Source organism: Panthera pardus, unplaced genomic scaffold, assembly GCF_024362965.1.
Source record: "Panthera pardus isolate Hobbes unplaced genomic scaffold, ASM2436296v1 HiC_scaffold_2, whole genome shotgun sequence".
NCBI lineage: Eukaryota > Metazoa > Chordata > Mammalia > Carnivora > Felidae > Panthera > Panthera pardus.
Genome location: NW_026526765.1, coordinates 126,426,379 through 126,450,388, shown reverse-complemented (window position 1 = coordinate 126,450,388; position 24,010 = coordinate 126,426,379). Strand labels below are relative to the sequence as shown.

Below are 24,010 nucleotides of genomic sequence, written 5' to 3'. Positions count from 1 at the left end.
ACAATGATAAGAGCTAACTTTCATTGTTGGCCCTGTGCTGGCCACGGGGCTGAGAACTTCACGTGCATTGATTTTCAGTTAAGAATGATTTCATGTAGGGGGGCCTGGGTGGCTCGGTTGGTTAAGCATCTCTTGATGGCGACTCAGGTCATGATCTCACGGTTCCTGAGTTCGAGCCTCCCATTGGGCTCTACACTGACAGTTCGGAGTCGGCTCGGGATTCTCTCTCTCTCTGCCCCTCCTCCACTTGCAGTCTCTCTCTCTCTCAAAATAAATACACTTAAAAAAAAAAAAAAGAATGATTTCATTTAGGTACAAGTAGCACCCCCATTTCACAGATGAGAATGTCTAGGCACAGGTTGCTTAAACGGCTGACTGAAGACTACAGAGCCAGAAAGCAGTAGAGGCAGGCTTTGAATGTATCTAATGTAAACCCCATGGTCTTGACCATTATGCTTAGATATAATACACGTTAATAAATGGTGGGCTTACATTAGCTTATAGTAGACCTCTAGTTCTGTGTAATGATAAGTCATCTCAAAACATAGTGGTTTAAAATAACGACGTACACGCATTTTCTCACTGTTGTGAGGGTCGGGAATCGGGGAGCAGCTTGACTGGGCCGTTGTGGCCTGGGGTTTCTCATGAAGTTGTGGTCAGGGTCTTGGGCAGGGCTTGGTCATCTGAGGGCTTGATGGGCTGAAGGCTCTGCCTGCTCACTGCCTCGGCTGCCAGGTTGGTGCTGGTTGTTTGGGGAGAGCCTCACAGCATCGTGACTGGCTTCCCCAGTGACCCTAGAGACTGAGACAAAAGCTGTCATGACAGTTACAACTTAGCCTCAAGAGTCACATCTCACCGTTGTCATACTCTGTTGGTCACGCAGATTAGCTGCAATTCAGTGTGGAAAGAGACCTCACAAAGGCATGGATGGTAAGTCTGGGGGGCCCTGTTGGAGACTGGCTGCCATAATGGTCTAAAACAAGATAGCCAAATTCTGGTGATTCATGGGGAGAGCTCATTCACCGCGGCTGGTGCACAGGAGGAGAAGGGGCGGCTTGGCAGGCAGGAGCCCTGCGGTGGAGAGGTAGCCGGCTGACGTCATAGGACGTTGGCTACAGCAGAACCACGCAGGCTTGGGGGCAGTGGGTGACTTCCCTTCTGCCCCCGCCCCAAGTGGGCTTGTACCTCATTTAAGTCTGGTTCTCCTGAGGCTTCTCCCTGGCCAGAGCTTTTGTCACTTTGCAAATCTCTATTTTGGAGAAAATCTAATCCATATGGTTTGGGGATTTTGCTCTTTTAAATTTTTCCTTTGTACTTTGTACAAAATTGAGAGTTCTTTGGAGTCCTTTAAAATCTCTCCTACCTCAACAACAGGAAGTGTGCTCTTTGCCATGTACACAGGGACCCTGGAGCACAGAACAGTGGGATTTGGGTGGGTTCAGAGCTGGGGGGTTTGTCATACCCTGTGTCTTTCCTGAAGGTGACTCACAGCAAGTGGGAAGACCTGTACTGTCCCTGGAGGTGGAAAGTAGCTCTAATTCCTGCCTGTCCCTCCCCCCAGTCCCCGGTCCTGGCCCCCGTTCTCACACAGAGGGCGTTCAGGTCACACGTGCTGGGGTAACAGTGAACTGCCGAGGCAGCTGCGGGGAAGGAGACCACAGCTCAAGCTGGTTTGCAAGGAGCCAAAGCCTGCCTCGGCGTGGGCCCAGGGAGTTTGTCTCAGTGAGATGCAGGCAGATGGCTGCAGGATGGGTCCTATGTCCACTTGCAGGGCAGCATGAAGACTGAGGACTGCCCACAGTCACTTTGCTGGCCAAGGTCCTCTGCCATCAGACTCCCAGCCTCAGCCTCCCCTCCCACAGCAAGGAGCATCTTCCAGGCATCCTGCTTTCCCCGCTTGACATTGTCCAGCCTCTTCCTTCTGGCCACCTGTCCTTCTCTACTACCTTCATGGGTCAAAACCCAGTTCATCTTTTTAGGACCGGCCCAAATGTCACGTCCTTCCCGAGGCTTCTGAGTCTGCCCTCAAGACTTTCCCCTGTCCCTACTGGCCTGTTTTCTTTTCAGGTGAGGCAGGGTATGGGGTTTTCTGGCCTCCCCTCAGGGTCCTGCAACTGATGCTTGAAGAACACATTATGGGGGAGACCTGCCCATGGCGGAGCAGGTAGACATCTTCAACACAAACTTGTCTCTGCTATCAGCGTCTCATGCCCTCTGCACCCCCAGCAGGCTGGCTCATGGTAGGTGCTCCACAGGGGCTTTGGGATGTGATCTCAACTGCTGTACTGGATCCTCCCCTCCCCCCCCACAATGTCCCTTTCCTCCTACAGAAACTCCTCCAGTCTAGATCTACTGGTCCCTTGACCTGCCTGGCCTCCACTTCTCCTCAGCACCAGCCCACGTGCGTCCATCAGTTGAGAAGAAAAGGTCAAGGAGAGCCAGGCTTTCCTTCCTCTCAGATGAGCACAGAGCCAGCAAGGCCCATGGGAGTCTGTCAGGAAGGAATGGATGGAGGGTACCCCAGGGTACTCCCCTTGATGACCATGGCATCTGCTCCAGAAGCCCTGAGAATATGAGTGTCATTGGCAAATGTTAATACCAGCTTATTGATGGTGGGGAAAGTGAAGCACAGAGGTTAGGACATTTATACAGAGGGGCCAGGGCAGGGATGGGAGCAAGGGCTTTGGGGAAAGTCACCTCCACTTTCTGAGTCTTGGCCAAGAGGCAGCACCTTGGTTAAGAGCTGGTCCTGGAGTCCTACACCAAGTGCATAATCCTCATTCATTGCCTGTGTGGCTTTGGGGAAACTGCTTAACCTCTCTGAGCTGTACTCTTCTCACCTATAAATGCGGAATTTCTTCACAGAATACGATGAGATGGTGTAGGTGGAGCGTATGGTACTGGGCCAGCTTAGAGCCCTGGTTAAAAAAAAAAAGACCGTGGTATATTTGAGGTCTTGATGAATCAAGGCAGGTGAAGAGACTGGGGCTGTCCCCTCTCTTTACTGAGGCATTCTCCCTCCAAGTACAGTCAACTCCAAAAATCCTCCGCTGGGTCCTCACCAGTCCCCTCTGACACCCTCAGACTCCTCTGAGTCTCCCAGGTCTGCACCTCTTTCAGTGCCCAAGTGCATACTCTGCCAGCCCAGGGCAGAGGAAACCGGACCAGAAAACTCTCCCCACTGGGGCAGCCAAGCGGTTTTTTCCCCCGCCTCCTGGGAGTCCCAAGTGCTGTACAGCAGCGCCCTCTGCTGGCATATCTTGACAAGACACGCATAGCTTGTGGTGCTGTGGCCCAGAAATTTCAGACCTTTTGGACACCACCTAAGAGGGAACTCATCTGCACTCTCTCTCCAAAAGACAGAGGGGGAAATTGAGGCCTGGACTTGCCCAAGGTGCAGCGGCAGCACCAGAAGCAGAGCCCAGGCCGCCCAGCCTCCCAGTGGCTGCTTGGCCCCACTTCACAGCCCTACACCTCTTTTCTTGACTTGGAGTCACATTGAATAGACGCTGCGCCAAATACAGTCTGAACATGCTCTGAGTAGACTTTCTCAAAGAACTGTCAACGAGAAGCTCAAATAGCAGCTAGGAAATTACCGTATGCTCCTTCCTTTCCCGTCAGAATCAGGGAAGGGACCCGAGAGCTCCCATTATCTGAGGTCAGTGCAGGACTGCTGCAGCAGGTACAGCTGGAGGGTAGACGGGCAGCAGCTGGAGGGTAGACGGGACGGGGCAGAGGGCCTCTGTCACCATGATCCAGGCAGAGACGTCAGAAAGGGCTGCACGTCAGAGCCATGGAAGAGATGGCTGTTGGGATGGGGCCCAGGGAGAGAAAGGAATCGCAGACGGCATCCAGGATCCGGCCTGGGTGACTGGCTGGGTGGGGACACGGAGTAAGGCATGCTTGGGGAGTTAAAACGGTCATCAGGGATGTGTCACATGGGAAATGCTGTGGGGTCACCCAAGTGGAGGTGTTGAGTAAAGATAGGCAGGCTCAGAAGTGAGGTCTGAGTGGGAGATGAGTGCTGGTTTCCTGGCCTCCCCCCTCTCCCCTCCCCCCCTCATGGAAGCACCGGGGAGGAAGCACCAAGGAGTGAGAACAGGGCAGCAGAGAAGGGGAGAACAGCTGAGCTGTGGGGGGATGGGCTTCCAGGAGGCGAGAGAGCAGGAGTCAGGGCCACGGCCACAGATCATCAGACTGACTGGGGCAGCCGGCTCAGGACTGTGCTGCTCTGCTCGGCTTGGCAGGTGGGGAGCGAGGGCTTGGCCGAGGGAGAGTTGAGGAGCTGGAGCCGTGGGCTGGATGGACTCAAGGGCAGCTGGGAGACTCGAGGCCTGGGGGCCTTCCCTGAGCCCTGCCTGCCACACAGTGCTCCCACAGCCACCTCCGTGTGGCAGCTCAGACAAATTGTCTCCTCTCTTACAGCTCCCAAGAACAGAGGCTGGCACATAGTGGGTCCTCAGGCAAGTCCTTACCTGAAAGGGCAGATGAGAGGTGGGAAGTGGTGGCTGTCAAACGTTAGCAGCCCATCCCGTGTGCACCACCCCCAAATGCTCCTCGGGGCTACCTTCCAGGAAGGAGTTGAGGGAGCAAGGAAGTGAGGGGTGTTTTTCTTGCCCTGGCAACCCAGGAAGTTGATCTGTCTGTGCCTTAGTTTCTGTACCTGCTCTCTCCCGAGGGCAGAAGACACGTGTGTGTGGCGACATGGCAAATGCTCCAAAGCAGGGAAGCCAGGTGTAAGTGGCAGGCCGGATCCCACAGCCTGGTGGTCTGGGATTCTCCAGGCCTGGCCCTTGACTGCCACTGGACCTGGGTCCTCCCCCTGCCTGTTGGTCGGTGTGCCTCATGGGCAGACCTGTGACATACATTTGGGAATGGAACATGGACTGTGGTTTCTTCTGGAAAGGAGTCTACTCCTTCCCTCCTGCCGCATTCATGAACAGTGCAAAGCAGCGGATTTTGGGACTCAGGCGGCTGTCCCAGAGCTGCCGGAGCCACTGCCTGCCAGTTCGTGCTGACACGGGACCAAGGAATGACAGTCCGCCTTAGCACCCCGTAGGTGGTCCTCCAAGAGAGTGGGTCTTTCAACCTGTTGACTTGCTCAATAGTGACGGTAAAAAAAGGGCTATTCTTTGGAGACCTTTCATTTATTCTAATGTCCGGGCATACATCGCAGGCCCGGTAGGTAGGGCAGTGCTGATGGTCAGCCCCGACTCCTCAGCAGCCTCTTGGCCCTTAGGATCAAGCCTCAGTGGTCAGACTTTGTCTTGCTTGGGAAGAAGGAGGCCTGGGTGATGTGACGTGGATGTGCTGGTGGGAGAAGAGCAGGCCCAGCAGAGCCCCCTTCTTCTAGACCATCCCCTCACCATTTTGGGTGCCAAGGTTGGGTTCCTGCCGGGCATTAGCATCGAATCATCTTCCTTCTTGGAAGGGGATCAGGAACTCCCAGTGCACCAAAAGAAGCCTCTCCACACAGCCAGGCCAAGCTGGGTCCCTGCTGGGTTCAGGGCCTCGCTGCAAAGAGGATACCTGAGGAAGAGAGGACTACCCCTCTGCCTTCCTGGGAGCCCAGGGTGGAAAGTGTAGGCTGAACCCGGGGCTGGAGGGAGCTGGGCCCCTGGAGAGCTGGAAATTAGACATGACCCTGAATCCCCAGGTCTTGCTTGGGCCCAGGATGCTGAGTGGGACCTGGCTGTGTGACAATAAGCATCACCCGCTGAGGCTGGGAGGGGGAAGAGAAAGCCCGCAGCTGATTGGAATCTGTACTGTCAAGATTGTGTCAGGTGAACAGAGGGGTCTACCAGAGAAACAATCAGCAGGAGACATATATTAGGTAAGCATGGGGTCTAGCTGGGAAAATCTGAAATCTGGAGCACAGGCTGGAAGGTTGGGAATGCTTAGGAGCTGACATTGCATTCTACAGGTGAAATTTCCTTTTCCTCACGGATGCCTCCATTTTGTTCTTTAAAAACAAAACGAAACGAAACAAAAAGCAAACAAAAACATTGGGGACACCTGGGTGGCTCAGTCGGTTAAAATTCTGACTCTGGCTCTGGTCAGGATCTCATGGTTCGTCAGTTCGAGCCCTGCATCAGGCTCTCTATCCCCTCTCTATCCCTCCCCCACCAGGATTCTCTCTCTCTCTCTCTCTCTCTCTCTCTCTCTCTCAAAAATAAACATTTTTTTAAAAGATTGTATTTGTAAGTAATCTCTACACCCAACTCACAACCCTGAGATCGAGAGTTGTATGCTGTTCCAACTAAGCCAGCCAGGCACCCCTCCATTTGGCTTGTAAGGCTTTTCAACAGTTTGGGTGGAAGCCACCCAGATTATCAAGGATAAACTCCCTTACTTAAAATCAGCTGGTTTTAGGTGTTAACCATACCTACAAAAATACCTTCGCGGTCCATTAATGTTTGACTGAATCATGGGGTGCTGTTGCCCACCCAGCCAAGTTGATACAAAGCTGACCCTCACTGGGGGTGATAGTAATGCCTGCTCACAGCTGCTATGAGGGGGAAGCAGGACCACGCATAAAGCACCCCCCTCCTTCCACGCACAGACCCTGGCCTGAAGACATCCTCATAGCTAATGTTTATTTAGAGCTGACTTGGAACCTAGCCTGGGGCTAAGTGCTTTCCACACACTATTTATTACTCATGGATAGATGGGGTTCTGCAACCTGGGGCTAGGCAGAGAGGTGTGGAGGGTGTGTCGAGAAAGAGTCCCTAACCTCTAAAACGGGCATGGAAAATCGTGTGTCCTGTGTCTAGTGAAACTGTCTCTGGCTTCCAATCAGATCATCACAACTAAGAACTTGTGGCCCAGCTGAAAGCCGCTCATTCCGTTAGAATTCTTTCGGTGCTCTTTTGGAAAGAGGATGTGTCCTCACAGGTAAACAATCCTATCTCAGGTCTTGGTATTTGTAATCAAATACTTCCCGACCTTGGATAAGGCCTTTCTACCTCTTGTCATGAGTCCTGCCAAACTGTTCCGGACACCACTTGCAGTGTCTCGGAGGAGTGAGCGAGGCAGGGGCGGGCATCTGAGCCTCAAGGCGCCGAGGACGTGTGGTGGCAAGGAGTGGGCGCGGGAGAAGGGCGGGCTAAGGGAACGCCCCGCGCGGGCCCCAGCGTCCCGGACGGGCGAGGTGCGGCGCCTTTAAGGTCCGCTGGGGGCGTGCTAGCAGCGGCCACGGGCCCTTGGAGAGGTGAGCGCTGGCGCCCCGCGGGTCCTGTGCTCGGAGACGGGACTCGAAGTAGGACCTACGGCGCGCCCGAGTCTCCCACCTCCTCCCCCGAGCGCGGGCCGGCGGGTGGTACGCCCCGCGGACTCTCACTGGGCACCCACCCGGCTGCGGGAGCGCGAGGCGCCGCTACTGTGGCCATGGGCAGCTTCCAGCTGGAGGACTTCGCGGCGGGCTGGATCGGAGGTGAGCCCGGCCCTGGATGGGAGGGAGCCCCCCCCACCCCCACCCCGGAGGTGAGTGTGCTTGTGGGAGACGCCCGGGCCAGGGAGAAGGAGAGAGAGCCGGCCGAGCTCACACACGGTGCTGGGGTCTGGGGGCTCCGCGCCGGTGCGCCTCCGCTTGGCGCGCAGCGTGCGCGCCGCCTGCTGCCCGAGCGCCCCTCCGCCGCTGGCCTCGCTGTGCTCGCGGTGCCTCGCCTGTTGCCGGGGCTGACCCCCGCCAGCCTCGCAGCTACTCTCTGAGCTGCGGCTTTGCCTCAAAGTGAGGACCCGCCCAAGCGGCTCCGGTAACGATTAAACCGGCCGTCGAAGCCGACAGCCAATGGAGAGTCCGAGCGCGCACACACCCTTCGGAGACTCGGTGTGTGTGCCTGAGGTTGGGGTCCTGACTGCAAGAGCTTGTGGGTGAGGGTGGCGATTGCTCCTGGCGCGGGAGGGCGCCTGGCTTAGCGATCCGGCGGTTCCCAGGAGGAGCGCTGGCTGAAGCGTGCCGGCGGTCTGGGAGCCCAGCCCCTGGCGGCAGGTGCCCGTTGCCAGATAGGAGGAACGCTTCCCGTTTTCAGCCTTTGTCGGCTGTCCGGTCTCTCCTCCCAGCAGTCTTGGACGAGGTCGTCCCTTTGAGCGGCTGCTGGAGCCGCTGTTTGCTGGACCTGGGATGGGCTTGCGTGGGCGAGAGTTGCATTGATTTCCTTACTTCTCTGATCTTCTCTTTCCAGTAGATTTAGTTCTCCTCTTTTCTCAGCTACTGACCAGGTTTGGGGAGGGTTTGAGAAGGACTTCCCTTTTTGTTAAGTATTAGCTTTCTTTTGGCCCCATCTGAGAGGATCATCAGAAAAGGGGTGCTGGCAAATGCAGCCGCTGCCCAAAGACAGAATCCAAAACAAAACTAAAAACCTGAGGGACTGAGGCAGAGGCTATAATTAGCATGTTTGTGCCCCACCAAGAGTTTTGGAAATGGAGAAGACCAAGAGATTTGTAGGAAAATGAAAATGAAACGAGAGCCACAGACCAGATAGTATTCCCGCCCCCCCTTCTGTCCCATTCTGGTGGCCCCTCCCACCTCTGTCCACCCACAGGTGGCTGCAGGGCCCCTGCTTCTCCCTGTCATGAGCAGAGGTCTTTTCTTCTACCAAAAGCAGGTTTTTTGTACAGGCTGTCTTGAGTCAGACTGAGACCACCGTGTCCTAACTTTACCATGGGGGGGCGAGGGGGGGTCGGGAGGCTGTACCCAGAGGCTCATTGGCCATATCCAGGCCCTCTTCTTTTTTTTTTTTTTTTTAATGTTTTTAAAGTTTATTTCAAAAGAGAGCGAGTGAGGGGCAGAGTGAGAGGGAGACAGAATCCCAAGCAGGCTCTGCAAGCCAGATGCCTAGCTAGAACTCCTGAACCTCTGAGACCATGAGCCAAAACTGAGTCAGATGCTTAACCTACTGAGCCACCCCTTTGGCCAACCATCACCCACCCTGAGGGAGAGCCTTCCCTGATTAAGGCTGTCCACTTAAGTAGCCAGACCAACTTCAGGAGAGCTGCCCCTGGCTGGGTTTGAGAAATGCCCTAGAGGGTGAGGCTGTCAGAGTAGCTCTAGGTCTGTGATGACTCAGGGGCCTTCCCCAAGTCACGCAGTAAGCAGTGGATGGTCCTTTATTCTGCGATGGTCCTTACTTTCTTGTTGTTAACATTTCTTGTGTTTTGCTCTCGGGGCTTTCTCGCTTCTGTGAAGTGAGGAGAGTGTAATAACTGAATACTTAGTAGGTAGCAGAGGCTGTTTAAGTGCCACATGTTTTTTTTAATATTTATTTATTTTGAGAGAGAGAGAGTGTGTGAGCTGGGGAGGGGCGGAGAGAGAAGGAGAGGGAGAATCCAACCACACTCCATACCCAGTGTGGAGCCCAAAGTCGGGCTCAGTCTCATGATTGCAAGATCACGTCCTACTGAGCTAAAATCAAGAGTCAGTTGCTCAGTGCAGGGGCCCTCACATGTATTTTTTAAAGTTGTTATTTGTTTATTTATTTATTTAGGGAGAGAGAGAGCAATTGCTAGTGGGGGAGGGTCAGAAAGAGGCAAGAGAGAGAATCCCAAGCAGGCTCTGCGCTGTCAGCTCTGAGCCGCATGAGGGGCTCGAACTCACAAACTGTGAGATCATGACCGAAGTGAAATCAAGAGTCATTCAACTGACTGAGCCACCCAGGTACTCCCCACACACATGTATTTTTAAAACAACTTCACTGTGGGGCACCTGGGTGACTCAGTTAAGTGTCTGACTCTTGATTTTGGCTCAGGTCACGATCACAGGGTCATGGGGTTGAGCCCCTCATGGAGCCCATGTCGAGCCCCACATCCAGCTCCATGCTGAGTATGGAGCCTGTTTGAGATATTCTTTGTTTCTCTCCCTCTCTCCCTCTCCCTCTCTCCCTCTCTCCCTCTCTCCCTCTCTCCCTCTCTCCCTCTCTCCCTCTCTCCCTCTCTCCCTCTCTCCCTCTCTCCCTCTCTCCCTCTCTCCCTCTCTCCCTCTCCCCCTCTCCCCCCCCTCCCCCCCTCTCTCCCTCTCCCCCCCTCCCTCCCCCTCTCCCTCTGCCCTTCACCCACACGCATGCTCTCTATCAACATAAATAAATAAATAAATAAATAGTAAACAAATATTAAAACAACTTTCTTGAGGTTATTTTACATATCCTAATATACATTCATTTCAAGTATGTAATTCCGTAATTTTTAGCGACTTTACCAGTGGTGCAGCCATTTACCATAAATTTGTTTTAGCCCATTTTCTTCCCTGTGAGATCCTTCATGCCCGTTTACAGTTAAATTCCATCCCCTCCCTCTGGGCAGCCGTGAATTTCCTTTCTGGCTGTATAAGTTAGCCTTTTCTTGGCATCTTATATAAATTGAATCATACAATGTCTGGTCTTCTATCTATTTATATATTTCTTTATAACCCCAGTGAGGTTTTACATCCTCATCGTACAGATCCTCATTTTACAGACGAGGAAATGGGAACAAAGGGGCATCCAGTGACTTGTCCAAGGCCATGTATCTGGCATGAGCAGAGAGTCTGATGCCAGGCCATCTTAACCCCTGTACTCATCTGTACCTATTTTCTTTCTTAATGAACTTGCATAATAAAATCTCACCATCGTATCCTTTACATTTTGTTTGAAGTTTCACTGGTCTGTGAGGTCCTCGGGTCTGGAAACCACTGGCCTGATTGTCTTGTTTCTTATCTTGCATTTCCTGCTTTCAGGTGGGTGGGCTAATGAATGAGTAGGGAGACACAGGTCCAAGATGGGCTCTGGGTCTGTTTCCCTGGGCCAAGAGACACCTGTAGTGAAGGCTGCACTCACTAGGGAGGAAACAACTGGAGTCTGGGACCAGAGGTCCTTTCTTCCCCTGCTGGGAGGGGTTCCTGTAGAGTGAACTTCCCGCTGTCACCTTTCTGCCTCTGCCCACTTCTGTGGGAAGGAGGGGCTGAGAGGGATCTGGAGGTTCTAGACCAAGGGTACACCTGTTCTGGTGTTAGCTGCTTCCTCTGCCCCTGTACCCATCTAGTATTCCAGCACTGTTTTACCTGATGAAATCACGGCTGCTAGCAGAGAAACTTCCTCATCTGGGTGACGGGGAATTTGTCATAGAGGATTGGTTCCCATTTCAACCTCACAGTCACCAGCTTCTATAAGGGCGTCTTCATCTGTGTGGCCTCGGGGCAGCCTTGCTTCCCTCTGAAACTGCAAGCCTTGTGATTATGTGTGTCAATTGGCATTTTTCTGTGAGAAGAGAAATCCAGAGTATCCTTTAAAGGAGAGGCCTTCTTTAAAACAAAACAAAACAAAACTGGATAGTGGCAGCATCTCTCTCTCTTTTTTTTTAATTTTTTAATGTTTATTTTTGAGAGAGAGAGAGAGAGAGAGCGAGCGAGCATGAGCGGGGGGAGGGGCAGAGAGAGAAGGAGACACAGGATCTGAAGCAGGCTCCAGGCTCCAAGCTGTCAGCACAGAGCCCAACGCGGGGCTCGAACTCAAGAACTGTGAGATCATGACCTGGGCCAAAATCAGACGTTTAACCGATTGAGCCACGCAGGTGCCCCCGCAGCTCTCTCTGCTGGTACTTTACAATCATTACCTCTCTTCATTCTTACAATGGAACTGTGAGGCAGGTGCTGATGCTACTCCCACCTACACGTGCTAAAAGTGAGGTATCGAAAAGATGAAGTAACCTTTCAGGTAACCGAAAAGTTTCTGGGTTTTCTCCTCACACCCTCCCCTTTTTATTTGAGGTGACATTCACATAACGTAGAATTAACCATTTAAAGGTGCCCGATTCACTGGCATTTCGTATGGTCACAGTGTTGTACAACAGCTCCCTCTGGTCTAGTTCCAGATGTTCCTCACGCCCAAGGAAGTCTCTGGACCCAACAAGTCATTCCTATCTCCCCTCTCTCCAGGCCCTGACAACCACTTGTCCACTTTCTGTCTCTGTGGATTTGCCTATTCGGGATAATCCACGTAAACGGAGTCAGATGATACGTGACCTTCTGTGTCTGGCCTCCTGCACTCAGCATCACATCTTCAGCATTCATCCACGTGATGGCGAGCATCGGCCCTACATTCCTATTTATGTCTAACAACATTCATTTTATGGATTTACCTCATTTTATTGGCCCACTCACCCCCTGATGGGCATTTGGGCTGTTTCCACCATTTGGTCATCATGAATAGTGCTGCTGTGCTCATATGTTCATGGACATGTCTCAGGGCCTGTTGTAGTTCTTTTAGGTATCTATCTAGGAGTGGAATTGCTGGGCCATGTGATAATTCTTTGTTTAAGTTCTTGAGGAAACGACACGCTGTTTCCACAGTGGCTGCACCATTTTGCATCTCCACCAGCAACGTACAAGAATTCCAGTCCTCCATATCCTCTTATTTTCCTTAAAAAAAGAAAAAAAATTAGGGCCATCCTAGTAGGTGACAAGGGGGACTGTCTCTCACTGTGATGTTGATTTGCGTTTCCCTCATGACTCGTGATGTTAGGCATCTTTTCATTTACAGGTTGGCCGTTTGTATATTTTGTATTTTCTTTGGAGAAATGCCTATTCAAATCTTTTGCCCTTAAAAAAAATCCTTTCTTTTTTTTTTTAGTTGTAAGTATTCTTTATAAATTCTGGATACTAGAGCCTTATCACATATATGATTTGCAGATATTTCTTCCCAGTCCATAGGTTGTCTTCACTTTCTTGATAGTGTCCTTTGCTGCACAAAAGTTTTTAATTCTTACAATACCCACCTCATTTTTTATTTTGTTATTTGTGTTTTTAGTGTCCTGAGAATCTGTTGCCCATCTAAGGTCGTAAAGATTTCCTCCTGCATTTTGTAAATGATTTTTATAGTTTTTTATAGATTTTTATAGTTTTAGTACTTCCATTTAGGTCTTTGGTCTATTTTGAGTTCATTTTTTGTGTATGGTATGAGGTAGGGGGTCTAACTTCATTTTTTGGCATGAGGGTATCCAGTTTTCCCAGCACCCTCACTGTCCTTTTTTGGGGTGCTCGTTTCTCGAGGCAGAGCCCAGGTTTCACTTCCTTTTCTCTGCCTTCCTCGGTGCCTTTGCCAGTGCCCGGCACATTGCGGGTGGGGGAGGCAACTGGGCATTGAGTGAATGAGTAAATGTGAGTGCCTGAGCCCCGGTCTTATCCCAAGAGGCAGCCCGCGCAGGTGAGAAGCCCAGGGGCTGAGTGACGAGGTCCTTTTCTTTGATCTACAGGTGCAGCCAGCGTCATTGTTGGTCACCCTCTGGACACGGTCAAGGTACTTCAACCACGTTTGCCATTACCTCTTGGAAGGGGGCCTGGAGTGAGTCTGCCTCCAGGAATGCATCTGCTGTTTCTGATCCCAAGACAGTCTCCAGCCCAGGGAAGATTCTGTGTGCCAGCCCAGGGGGGGGTGGGGCGCCAGGAAGACTGGTTTGGATCATCCTTCTCCTCTCATTACTTGGCGGTGATTTTGTTTTTGTGAATGTTCCATTTCTGCCTTGAGGTTCTCATGGGCTGTGGGGGAGGGGGCCAAGGCAATGGTGAGTATCCCCTTAGTCTCTGTGGAACTAAGAAACTGGGAAAGGCTTCAGATGTGAAGTGGCCACGGAGTCCAAAATGTAAGGTTGGGTTTTAGGTGATTAGAAAAGATGTTCTAGGCGTGGAAAGCAGTGCGGGCAGAGGCGGAGATGGGGACACTGCCCGGGGGCCACGCCTGGGAAAAGCGTGGCCAGTGTTGCTGATGCATCAGGTTTCTGAAAGCACCTATAGGATCAGAGTCCAGGAAAGGTGGGTCAGCGCTTAATCTCTGGAAGCCTTCAGTATCATGTTAGGACTGTGGATTTGGGCTGGGGTTGGCAACTGTTGTAAGGTGACGTAGTGCATGGAGTGTGAGGACTCAGTAGAGCCCTCTGACATTGGGATCATCCATGCTCCTTGTTCTACAGATATAGAAGCTAGCCCGAAAGGGGAAGGGGCTTGCCTTAGGTCAGACAACAGATTAAAGCATTGAAGAGTGAGGTGAGTGACCCCCATCCTTGCCACCTGTCCCCAGGACTCAGAGCCTTACCCTAAGAGCATGGTCACGAATAGTGCCTTCTCACCCCTGAATTGAACATTCATGTCTAAAGCTCTGGCTGGATTGTGCACAAAGAGGAGCTGTTCAGGCCCTTCCCAGCCGGCTGCTACAGTCCCTTTTCTCCCCGTCTTCCTCCCTTTGGGACAGTGCGCCCCTCCTAGGTCAGAGCCCCAGCCTGCTCTCTTCTTGACGGGGCGTCAGCCCATTTGTCTTGAATAATTGAAGATATTTCCTAGCTCTTTGTATCCCCCTATGGCCCTGTCTTTTGCTCATACATCAAGCACCTACTAGACACTTGTTTTTGCAGGCAGTATGGGGATAGCAAGGCATCAGTAGGAGACAAAACATGTCCAATCCCTGCCCCTGTAGGCCTTCCGGCTACATTCCTGGCACAGGCAACCATTGTGTCTCCCGGGGAGAGTGTCCTTCCCTTACCCTCAGCGTGACCAGGGGCTGGTGGAGCTTGTTGGAGGCATGCCCTCCCCACACAGGCAAGTCTGGCCACCTGAAAAGGTGGAGCTGTCCTCCTCTCCACTTTGCCCCTTCCTGATACATCAAATCCAGTCTCTGCCCAGCCTGAGAACCTCTTCACTCAGCACACCAGGCTGGTGATGCCAGCTTGCATGGCTGGCCTTGCATGCCATCCGGGGATGTGGCCCGGGGCCCTCGTAACTCCTCAGAACGAGGAGCCTTCCTTCCTTTCTTCTGGCTGATGTTTTCTCTGAAGTTTCTGAGAAAGGTCCATGCAAGAGGCTCAGAGTCTGAATTACCTGGAAGACAGTCTCTGCCTCCCCACCTATTCTCCCGTGCCCAGGGTACAGCCCTTACCCTCCCCACGCCTTGCTTTTCTCATCTGAAAAATGGGCAAAGAGCATCCCCCGGCAGGGCTGTCGTGAAGATTGTCGCCGTGGCACCGAGGCTGGAGTAATGAGTGAGACTTTCGCATCCTGATGAACACCCCTGCTGGGATGTCGGGAGTGCGTTGTGACTTGTCCGAGGTCCCAGGGCTTGCCCTTGGAAGAGCCCAGCTAAGAGGACCTAGTCAGGCTCCTTCCCCTGCCCTTGGCTACCTCACCCAAGTATGAGAGCCAGCCCGTGGCTGCTTGCTGGCCGTGGAGCTGGGATCTGGATTCTCACCTGGCTCTCGGCACACCTGGGGCATTTGGGGTATATGCCTGATGCAGTGTGACTTACCAGGGTTTGCTAATCAGGGTTCAGCTGCCTTTAGACCAGCTAGTGAACTATGGGAGAGCAAGTAGGCATTGTTGTAAGCCGCTACGTTTGTCATAATTCGTTACAGTGGCAACAGGAAGCGAATAGAGGAAGACAGCTTTGTCCATCTGTGAAAGGGGATAGTATCCATGCTGCCTAGTGTTTGTGGGGTTCCGTGAGAGAAGTTCTGTAGGATGCCCCATGTTTCCCCAGGAGTGCAGTTGTCCTACACTGAATACAGGCACCTGTTATGATGGTGCACTGTGCTGCTGGCCACAGGGGCGGCCTCCTCAGGCGCTCAGCGTGGCGGGGAGACCATCGCTCCATGGTTTTGAAACTATTCTGTGATCTGGGTTTGACTCTTGAGTTGAGTTTCCTCATGTACGGTTTGCTTGAGTGACTCGAGCCCGTGAGTTTTTCAGTGGAACTTGATTCTTCTCGGGGACTCAACCTTTTTGTGGATTCGGTACCCAGGGGCATCCCTGTCAGCGCTAGGGCCAGTGGGAGAGGGCATTCGGCCTCTTTATGCCAGTCTTAAATGGGGACGAGAAAGAGGCCCGTGCCCACCTCCCCTTGCCTACGTTCTCATCCTGGTTGGGGATACCCCACCCCCAGGTAGACCTCTGTGGGTCTGCTTAATGGGAAGACCATGAATGCCCTGTTCTCATCTTGCTACACCTTCCGGGGTGTCTTCACCTCCACCTGACTTAATATTGCATTTCCTTCAACCAGCCCACACTCTTGACCCTGGGTCTCTTTTTCTCCATGGCACCTGTCATCATCTGGCATATATATTTGATTGGGAATTACCTTTTATTGGCTGTTTTTTCCATCCCCACTTGGGTATAAGTTCCAGGAGGCCAGTAAGTTTGTTTTCTCTACCGCTGAATTTCCTGAGAGTAAATCAGTGACTGTTATAAAACAGGCGTTCAATAGTACTGGTTGAGTGAGTCCATCGATACATTTCTCTGATTATGAAAGCAATCTTTATGAAACATAGGATACCATTTGCGTATCGTACCTGTAAGAGCGCTACAGACTGCCTGTGGCCAGCTGGGTTTCTAACACTGTTGTGATGAATGTCGAGCTCTTAGCCGTGCTGTTAGCCATGGTTATTAGCTCAGAGTGGGGGGTGCAGAGGGAGAATGTTGGAATTTTTTTATTAAGAAAATGTATTCCCACATGAGCTGTGCACTGAAAATTATTTTTAAATTATGTAAGCTAAAAATAATGAAAGTAACTCCTGTATATCGTAGGAAAGTTGGAAAATGAAATGCAGTTCAGTGCAGAAAAACATCACCCATGATTTTCCCCTCAGAGGCCGTCACTTTTATGATGTGTGTTCTGCCTAAGTTTCTGCTACTTGTCTACAGACTGAGCTCAGGCTGTTAGTGTAGAGTATTAGTCTGCCCCGTGGGTCTTCGTGGTCCCTGGACCCTGGATTCTAGGGGGCAGGGTCCAGATCATTCCTTCTGTGGTTCTCAGGGCTCCTTCTTACCAGTTTCAAGGGGGGGTGCCCTGGCCCTTTTGTGGGCTTCCTCAAACCTTCTGTGGCTGTCAACTCATGCCCCTGATCACCAGAGCCAGCCTCCATCACAGGACACCACATCTTCCCCTCCAGCCCCTCCTTCATCCAGTGCAAAGGGGACACGTGCTAGGGCCATGCTCAGCTTGGGGACAGGAGGGAAATATGAGACGACGCTGCCATAGAGAGGGAGCCCAAATAAGCCATAATTAAACAGAGAAAGGACACCATTGCAACATTTAAGTTCAGACCGAAAAGATGAGCAGGAGCTGGAGGAAGAGCCTTCTGGGGGGAAGGAAAGGCTGATAGCAATTTCAGGCAGGGAGGGGAAGGGGGAAAGGGACATTCTAAGGACTTGGGGACATGCCACGTGGTGGGCACAGACGGCAGGGGCATGGAGAAAATGACATGCAAGGGTGAGAGGCAGGCTGTCCCAGGCCTCCTGGGCACTGGCAGAGAGGGTGGGGTTTACTCTAGGTTTGCTGGGAAGCCACCAGTGAACTTTGAATGGCAGTGGTGCGATTCACTGTGGTTGGAAGAGAACAGCGTGACTGCTGTGCAGATGCAGGTGAAGGGGTGGGAGGGAAGCAGCAGGCCAGTGGGGAGACCAGCCCATCCTCCAGCGGGGAGATGCGGGGGTTCCAGGGGGTGAGAAGGACAAGTCGCTCTGCGGACTGAGGATAGCAGAGTGTGGACAGCAGACAGAGCAGGGCCACAGATTAGTTTTTGTAGTCAAGAGACAGGGATCACATGTTGATCATTCAGGCATCACTTTGGAACAACAAACGGGCCTTTGTTCTTCTCTCAGACCAGGAAGACTTACGCTATGTTCAGCAAGCTCTGAATGGGACATTGAGGGACGCGGTGAGGGTAGAGGACAGAGCACAGGCCTGGTGCAGACAGAAACCCAGCCCTCCTCACCGGCCAGGTCACTTGGGGCAGGGCCTTCCCCTCTCCGGGCCCCGGCGCCACAAGGTCAGCGTCTCTGGGGCAGCGGGGATGTGAATAATCCCGGCCTGGGCCCTCACGTCACTGCATCTCTCCGCAGACTCGCCTGCAGGCCGGCGTCAACTATGGGGACACCATCAGCTGCATCCGCACGGTGTACAGGAGGGAGAGTGTAAGTGCCCCCCGCCCCGGGGCAGGGCCTGGAGCCACACCCGCCAGGGACTCCCACGAACGAACGGCTCGAAGCCTGCCCAGGCCCCGGACACCGTGGCCACGGTCCTGATGCCAGCCCATCGGGGAGGAGGCCTGATCATTGCTTTTGGCTCAGCGTTGCCTCCTCCCTCCTCATCTCACACCACCACACCTCAAGTGTCGTGCGTCACCTAAACTTAACCCTGCCACCTCGTGCAGTGTTACTGGAGAGAGACCCGATTTTGTGTAACCTCTCTGGAGAAATTCTCAGGAATTTGGAGTCACAGGAAGGAGAAGTCCTGTGAAAACAGGGTGACCCGTCCATTTTCAAAGCCAAACGAGAGGCCACTAAACCACGCGCTCACTGGCTTCCCTTCCTGTGGCGGGAGCCAGGCCCTTCTGATTCCAGATGTCCAGCACTGACTTGTACCTCAGGTTTCTTGAGACCAGGAGGCCCAAGATTTTCCTTTTCCAAGGGGAAAACTGAATAATATTTTTTTAAGTTTGTTTATTTTTGAGAGAGAGAGAGCACACACATGCATATGAGCGGGGGAGGGCCAGAGAGAGACAGAGAGAGAATCCCAAGCAGGTCCCACCCTGTCAGCGCAGAGCCTGACTCAGGGCTCGAACTCACAAACCCTGAGATCATGACGTGAGCTGAAATCCAAAGTCACACACCTAACTGACTGAGCCACCCAGGTGCCCCAGTTTTGAATAATATTTTATAGAGGGTATCAGGTACCCTTCTTGAGAATTAGCGTGTGCTTTCCGAAGACTTTCTCAGGCCCCTCTTTGGGGAGTTTAAAATACATTTTCTGATTTGTGATGAAATGACAATTTATTTGTTTATTTATTTTTGAGACAGAGAGAGAGAGAGAGCATGATGGGGGAGGGTCAGAGAGAGGGAGACACAGAACCTGAAACAGGCTCCAGGCTCTGAGCCGTCAGCCCAGAGCCCGATGTGGGGCTCGAACTCACGAACTGTGAGATCGTGACCTGAGCCGAAGTCGGACGCTTAACTGACTGAGCCACCCAGGCGCCCCTGAAATGACAGTTTAAAGAAGCGGTCAGTTACAAGCCCCGTGGCAGCCCTGGGCTTTCCCTTGAGTCCCTGGAAACGTGGCCCCATTGCTGACCACCACCTTTTCCACGGCCTCCATCATAGGAGGTGCCCTGGGGCTCGGGAGCCTCCCATCCATCTGCGCTCGGAGATTTTCCTCAGAGGTGTGTTTTTTGTTTGGGTGTTCTAACTCTCTTGATAGGCTGCTTGACAACGGACTACAAACCTCACTCTCGCTGTTCCCGGCGATGTGCAATTCGTCACTCCCCTGAAAGGTGGCCATCAATTCTGCTTTTTGGCACACATGGTCCCCATTGCCTGCCAGCCAATGTCCCAGCGCCGGGGGTTTTGTGGGAACTGTGGGCGTTCCTTGGAGACTCAGCACTTTGGGGCTAAGTGATGTCCCACATTATCTGGAGGAGCTTGTCTTGGAGGGAGGACCTGAGGCAGGCTGTGTGTGAACGTGTGCGTGGGAGGCGTCCTGCCTCTGACAGGGCGCAAACACCTAGGTCAGGATTAGCAGGTTTGTGTTGGTCCTGGAGTTTGTACAACAGCTTCCTGGTGCTTTTTCGCTTTTGGCACAGAGCTAAAAGTATGTGCTGGCCTAACTCCTCCAAGGGCCTCTGGAATTTTCTAGGTTTCGGAGGAGTGTCTGTGATGTTCCTCAAGAGTGCAGGGTGGAGGGGAGCCTGGGTGGCTCAGTCGGTTAGCTGTCCGACTTAGGCTCAGGTCATGACCTCACAGTTTGTGGGTTTAAGCCCTGCACTGGGCTCTGGGCTGACAGCTCAAATTCTGTGTCTCCCTCTCTCTCTGCCCCTCCCCAGCTCGTTCTCTGTCTCTCCCTCCCTCTCTCCCTCCGTCACTCTCTCCCTGTCTCAAAAATAAACATTAAAAAAAATTTTTTTAAAAAAGAGTGCAGTGTGGAAAGGACCCTCTCCTCAGCCTGCAGCCCCCTCTCCTGTGGTTTCTGTGTATGTGCAGAAACCTTCTGAGGACTCTGCTCCCCTTAGACCCTCCCCATAGGCTTGGCACATTGAATTTTAGTCACCTGTCAGTTTGTCTGGCCCTGTCCGCCTCCCCTTTCCTGCACCCAGAGCATAGGCTCAGTGAGGGCAGTGAGGATTCTTATGGTGTCCCCATGTCCCCCTGGCACCTGGCAGATGTTTCAGAGAATGGTGCTTGGCAAGTCTGTGCTACCCTCTAGGGCTCCTCGCAGCCTGGTATCCGTCCAGCTCAAGAACACAGCCACCCTGGTGGCAAATACGGATTCCAGGCCCAGGACACCTAGACTCAGGAAACAAAACTGCATACACGCGCTGATTTCTCCGCCCAGGGCAAGAGTGCCCTGGAGAGCACCCCCTCACCTGCCATGGCTCTCCTATCACTCAGCATCCTCTTGTATTCTTGTCGCTGTCATAATGATTTATTTTTCCTGTAGTGTCACCTCACCAGCCTGCGGGCTCCCAGGCGGGCAGGGACTGTGCGGAGCGCAGCGTGGGGAGCTCGGCGCCTTGGCCTGCAGACATCCCCGGGCCCTCATGCTCCACTGCCCTCGTTTTCCCACAGGTCTTCGGCTTCTTCAAGGGCATGTCCTTTCCCCTTGCCAGCATCGCGGTCTACAACTCTGCGGTGTTTGGGGTCTTCAGTAACACGCAGAGGTTCCTCAGCCAGCACCACTGCAGGGAGCCCGGGGCCAGCCCGTCCGGCACCCTGTCTGACCTTCTCCTGGCCAGCATGGTGGCTGGCGTGGTCTCTGTGGGGCTGGGCACGCCCGTAGACCTCATCAAGATCCGGCTGCAGATGCAAACACAGCCATTTCAGGAAGGTAAGAGTAGGGGAGGGGTCCTGATGCCTGGGTACCTGCGACCCTTGGCTGGTTCGCCGGTCTGGGATGCAGCTGTTAATATCCTTTTCATTGAGCAGAGCATCTGCATGGTCACGTGATAGTCTATAATTATTCTTCTTATCTGTAGTATCAATCATTAATTAGATGATTAATCAATTGTTCTGTGCCAGGCGCCTACCTAGAGCCCTGTGTATGTTCACTTAATTGGTCTTCATAACAATTGTGTAAGGCAGGTGCTATTACTGCATCCATTTTGCAGAGGAGAAAACCAAGTCTCTCAGAGGTTGAGACACCTATACAAGGCCACACAGCTAATGATCGGTGGGTGAGGAGCAGCTACATAATTTGCAGTGTCCAGTGTGGGAGGAAAATGTGGGATTCCTTATCGAAAAATTATTAAGAATTTTCAAAGAGCATCCCAGAGCATTAAATCAGGCATGGGGACCTGAGGAACTCACAGACGGATCTCAAACCCACACACTTGTCCACAACACCAGGGTGTGCAGCCAGGACGTCTCATACCTAGACCACCAGCTGTAGGGGGTGAGGGGTCACTCCTCTCCCCCTCCTTGACTTTGTAGTTAGAGCTTCATTTCTTGGTGTGCTACACAGCAACCCTGTACCACATGCTGAGTCTGCTGCTTCCTCTCTGCTGAGAAAGGAGTTTCTGTGTCTTTTCCTGGGAGTGGTTTTGATAAAGGAGGATGGAAAGAACGGGAAGGCACTTGGTGTGCAGAGTAGAAAGTGCCAGCTTGCACGGAAGGATAAGCTGGGGGCCTTAGGTTTCAATCCCTCCACGTACGGTTCTTGACTCTGACTGCACTCTGTCTCGTCAGGGTAAGATACGCCCCTGCCTGGGCCACCGTCTCCTTTCTGTATAATGGAAGGGCTGGATCTGTGGTGCTTCCTGACACCTCAGATGTCTGGTCTGGGCTGACAGCTCTCGTGGATAAGACTCCTCTCCCTGGCAGCCTTTTGAATGACCTGTATGTGACGTCTCTGCCCTCAGAGGCTGGGGCTCAGCTGGGCTCTACAGTCAAAGCCCCGTAATACACTGGGGAGCATTCCAGCCAGCCCAGCAGCTCTTCTGCCTTGATTCAGCCCGCACATCTTGTCCAGCCCAGGATGTATTCGGGACAAGGCTGTACATTCCCTGAGCATGATGCTGGTATCCCCACTGGGGCATGTGGAGGGCCTGGGACCAGCTGCCCTAACCAGTTGCGTCATGGCTCAAGGATTCTCAGTACCCCCCAGGCCCACAGTCACTGTCATCATGTGGGTGACACAGGGCAACAAACAGGTTGGCTCCTCTGGAGGGTTACAGCACACCCGTGTTGGGACCACTAAGAGACCTGCGGGGCAAGGGGATCCCACCTCCACCTGTTTGACATACTGAGTCATGTCTTGGTACAATTTAGTTGAGTCGAAGCATTGCACCTCACAGAAATGTCTGAAGCTTGCTGATCTGGTCCTGTCCCAGAGGCAAAAGCAAAGATGTAGAGGAATGAACATCATGAACAGACTGAGAACAGGGAGTCCTGGCTCCCAGCCTGGTGTTTTCTCTGTCCTATTTCAGGAAAGCTTTATGTCCATCTCAGGCAGAGAGGAACTCTCTCCTTAAGTCTTAAAACTCTTTGGGATCGGACGTTGGAAGATTTACCATTGATGAGTCTTCTGCTCCTGGGGGCAGACCTGCGTCCTTCACAACCTGGGCACTTTGACCCCGGAAAGGGAGGAAAAAGGGCTAGGCGTGCATGTGCCTACTGGGGGAGGCGAGGCACAGCCAGCCCGGACACCGGGGGAGGTGTTTCTCAAGAAATGCCTTCCTTAGGAAAGCCTGGGACATTTGGAGGCAAATTAAGTGATTCCATCCTCTGTCCTGCCCTCTCCCACCCCCAACCTTCCCCACAGAGGGTGCTAGAATGGTGGCTATAACCTGGCAGGCCTGAACCACAGGGGATCTTGAGGCCAGGCTAAAAGCCTCTGGCTCCTGGAGGAAGGATGGGAGACAGTCCAGGAAGGGCCAGACCCAAGAAGGGTCCCAAAGCTGGGTGCAACCAGCCAGTTTTAGGGAGCTGGGCAGCTGCAACAGCTCACTGTATGCCTGACCGTGTGTGTGCCATTCAACTCACACCCCAGCTCGACACTGTAAGGTCTGTATAGCTGTTAGCCCTGTTCATTTACCCAGCACACTAGGTATGCATGTGCTGTGGGCCAGCACAGCACTGAGGGTCACCTGTGCTTGCTCACCAGCAACCAAGAGAGCCTGACGTATAGCCCTCCCAGGCTATAGCCCTCCCAGGCTGTAGTCCTCCCAAACTGCCCACCTGGGAAGTCCAGACCCTTCTGGGGCCTTGTCTCCTGGATAAGCTCTCCGAGCAGTGACAACATGGAGACCAGTGTGCCCTCCCTGTCCCTCTCCACCAGGATGCGGAGGAGGAGGAGGGATGTGATTTCTCGGCCCAACTCCTGTATGGGTGGAACCCTGCCCATAGCCTTCTATGGTGAATTCATCCGGAATGCCCGAAGGAAACTCGTTGTCTTTAGTCAATCCCTCGAGGCAGCAACAGAAAATGAACATGTGTTTATTCTGTCCTTTTCAATGTGCCAGGAAACTGGCCTTTTGTGGGCTCAGGGGAGGCTCTTAATAAGAGGACAGGGGAATTTCCTGCAGGCAAACATTTCTCAGCTCTGCAGTTCTAAGTCTTAGCACCTGGGCCCCCTGGGGCTTAGCTGGCAGGTGTGAGGACAGAGGCGGTTTACCTGAGCAAGTGCAGGGAGGGTAGAAACTAGGAATGCAGCATCCGCCTGAGCTGTGCTCCCTAAGCCTCTCGTCTGGGCTCAGCCAGATCACAGCAGTGGGGGCTGAGTAGCTAGTATTTACTGAACCTGTATCCTGTGCCAGGCACCATGTGAAGAGCTCTGTGTGAGTCTCATCTTCCTAGCAACCCCGTTCCTAGACCTTTACAAAGGGGAGCCCGAGGCATGTCCTGAGGTTCCTCCCCCGGGGGGAAGTGGAGTGACTCAGGGCCCACTGGTGCTGTTTCTTTGTCTGCCCGGATGTAGAAGCAGCTTTGATAACACTCCTCGGGCCTTGGCACAAAGTTACCACAAATCTAGCATCGGTCTTGAGGGAGAAAGTGGGCTGGGAGCATGTCTCC

The 24,010-nt window shown here is 52.9% G+C and overlaps 1 protein-coding gene across 12 annotated transcripts in view; it reads left to right on the top strand.

Moving 5' to 3' along the window:
• The window catches only part of SLC25A48 (solute carrier family 25 member 48), a 164,214-nt gene that overhangs the window by 113,584 nt on the left and 26,620 nt on the right, over positions 1-24,010 (top strand). For 5 of the 12 annotated variants that reach the window (XR_002073205.2, XR_008423892.1, XM_053907472.1 and 2 more), the window contains 3 exons: positions 13,222-13,310; positions 17,852-17,923; positions 20,570-20,828. Coding sequence is in view for 4 of the 12 variants with exons in the window: in XM_053907472.1 (XP_053763447.1) it covers positions 13,222-13,310; positions 17,852-17,923; positions 20,570-20,828 (420 nt within the window). In the remaining 8 variants the exon portion in view is untranslated. Of the gene's footprint in view, positions 1-7,037; positions 7,483-13,221; positions 13,311-17,851; positions 17,924-20,569; positions 20,829-24,010 lie in introns of those variants that run through there. The other 7 variants (XR_008423891.1, XR_002073204.2, XR_002073206.2 and 4 more) reach the window with 7 other exon arrangements.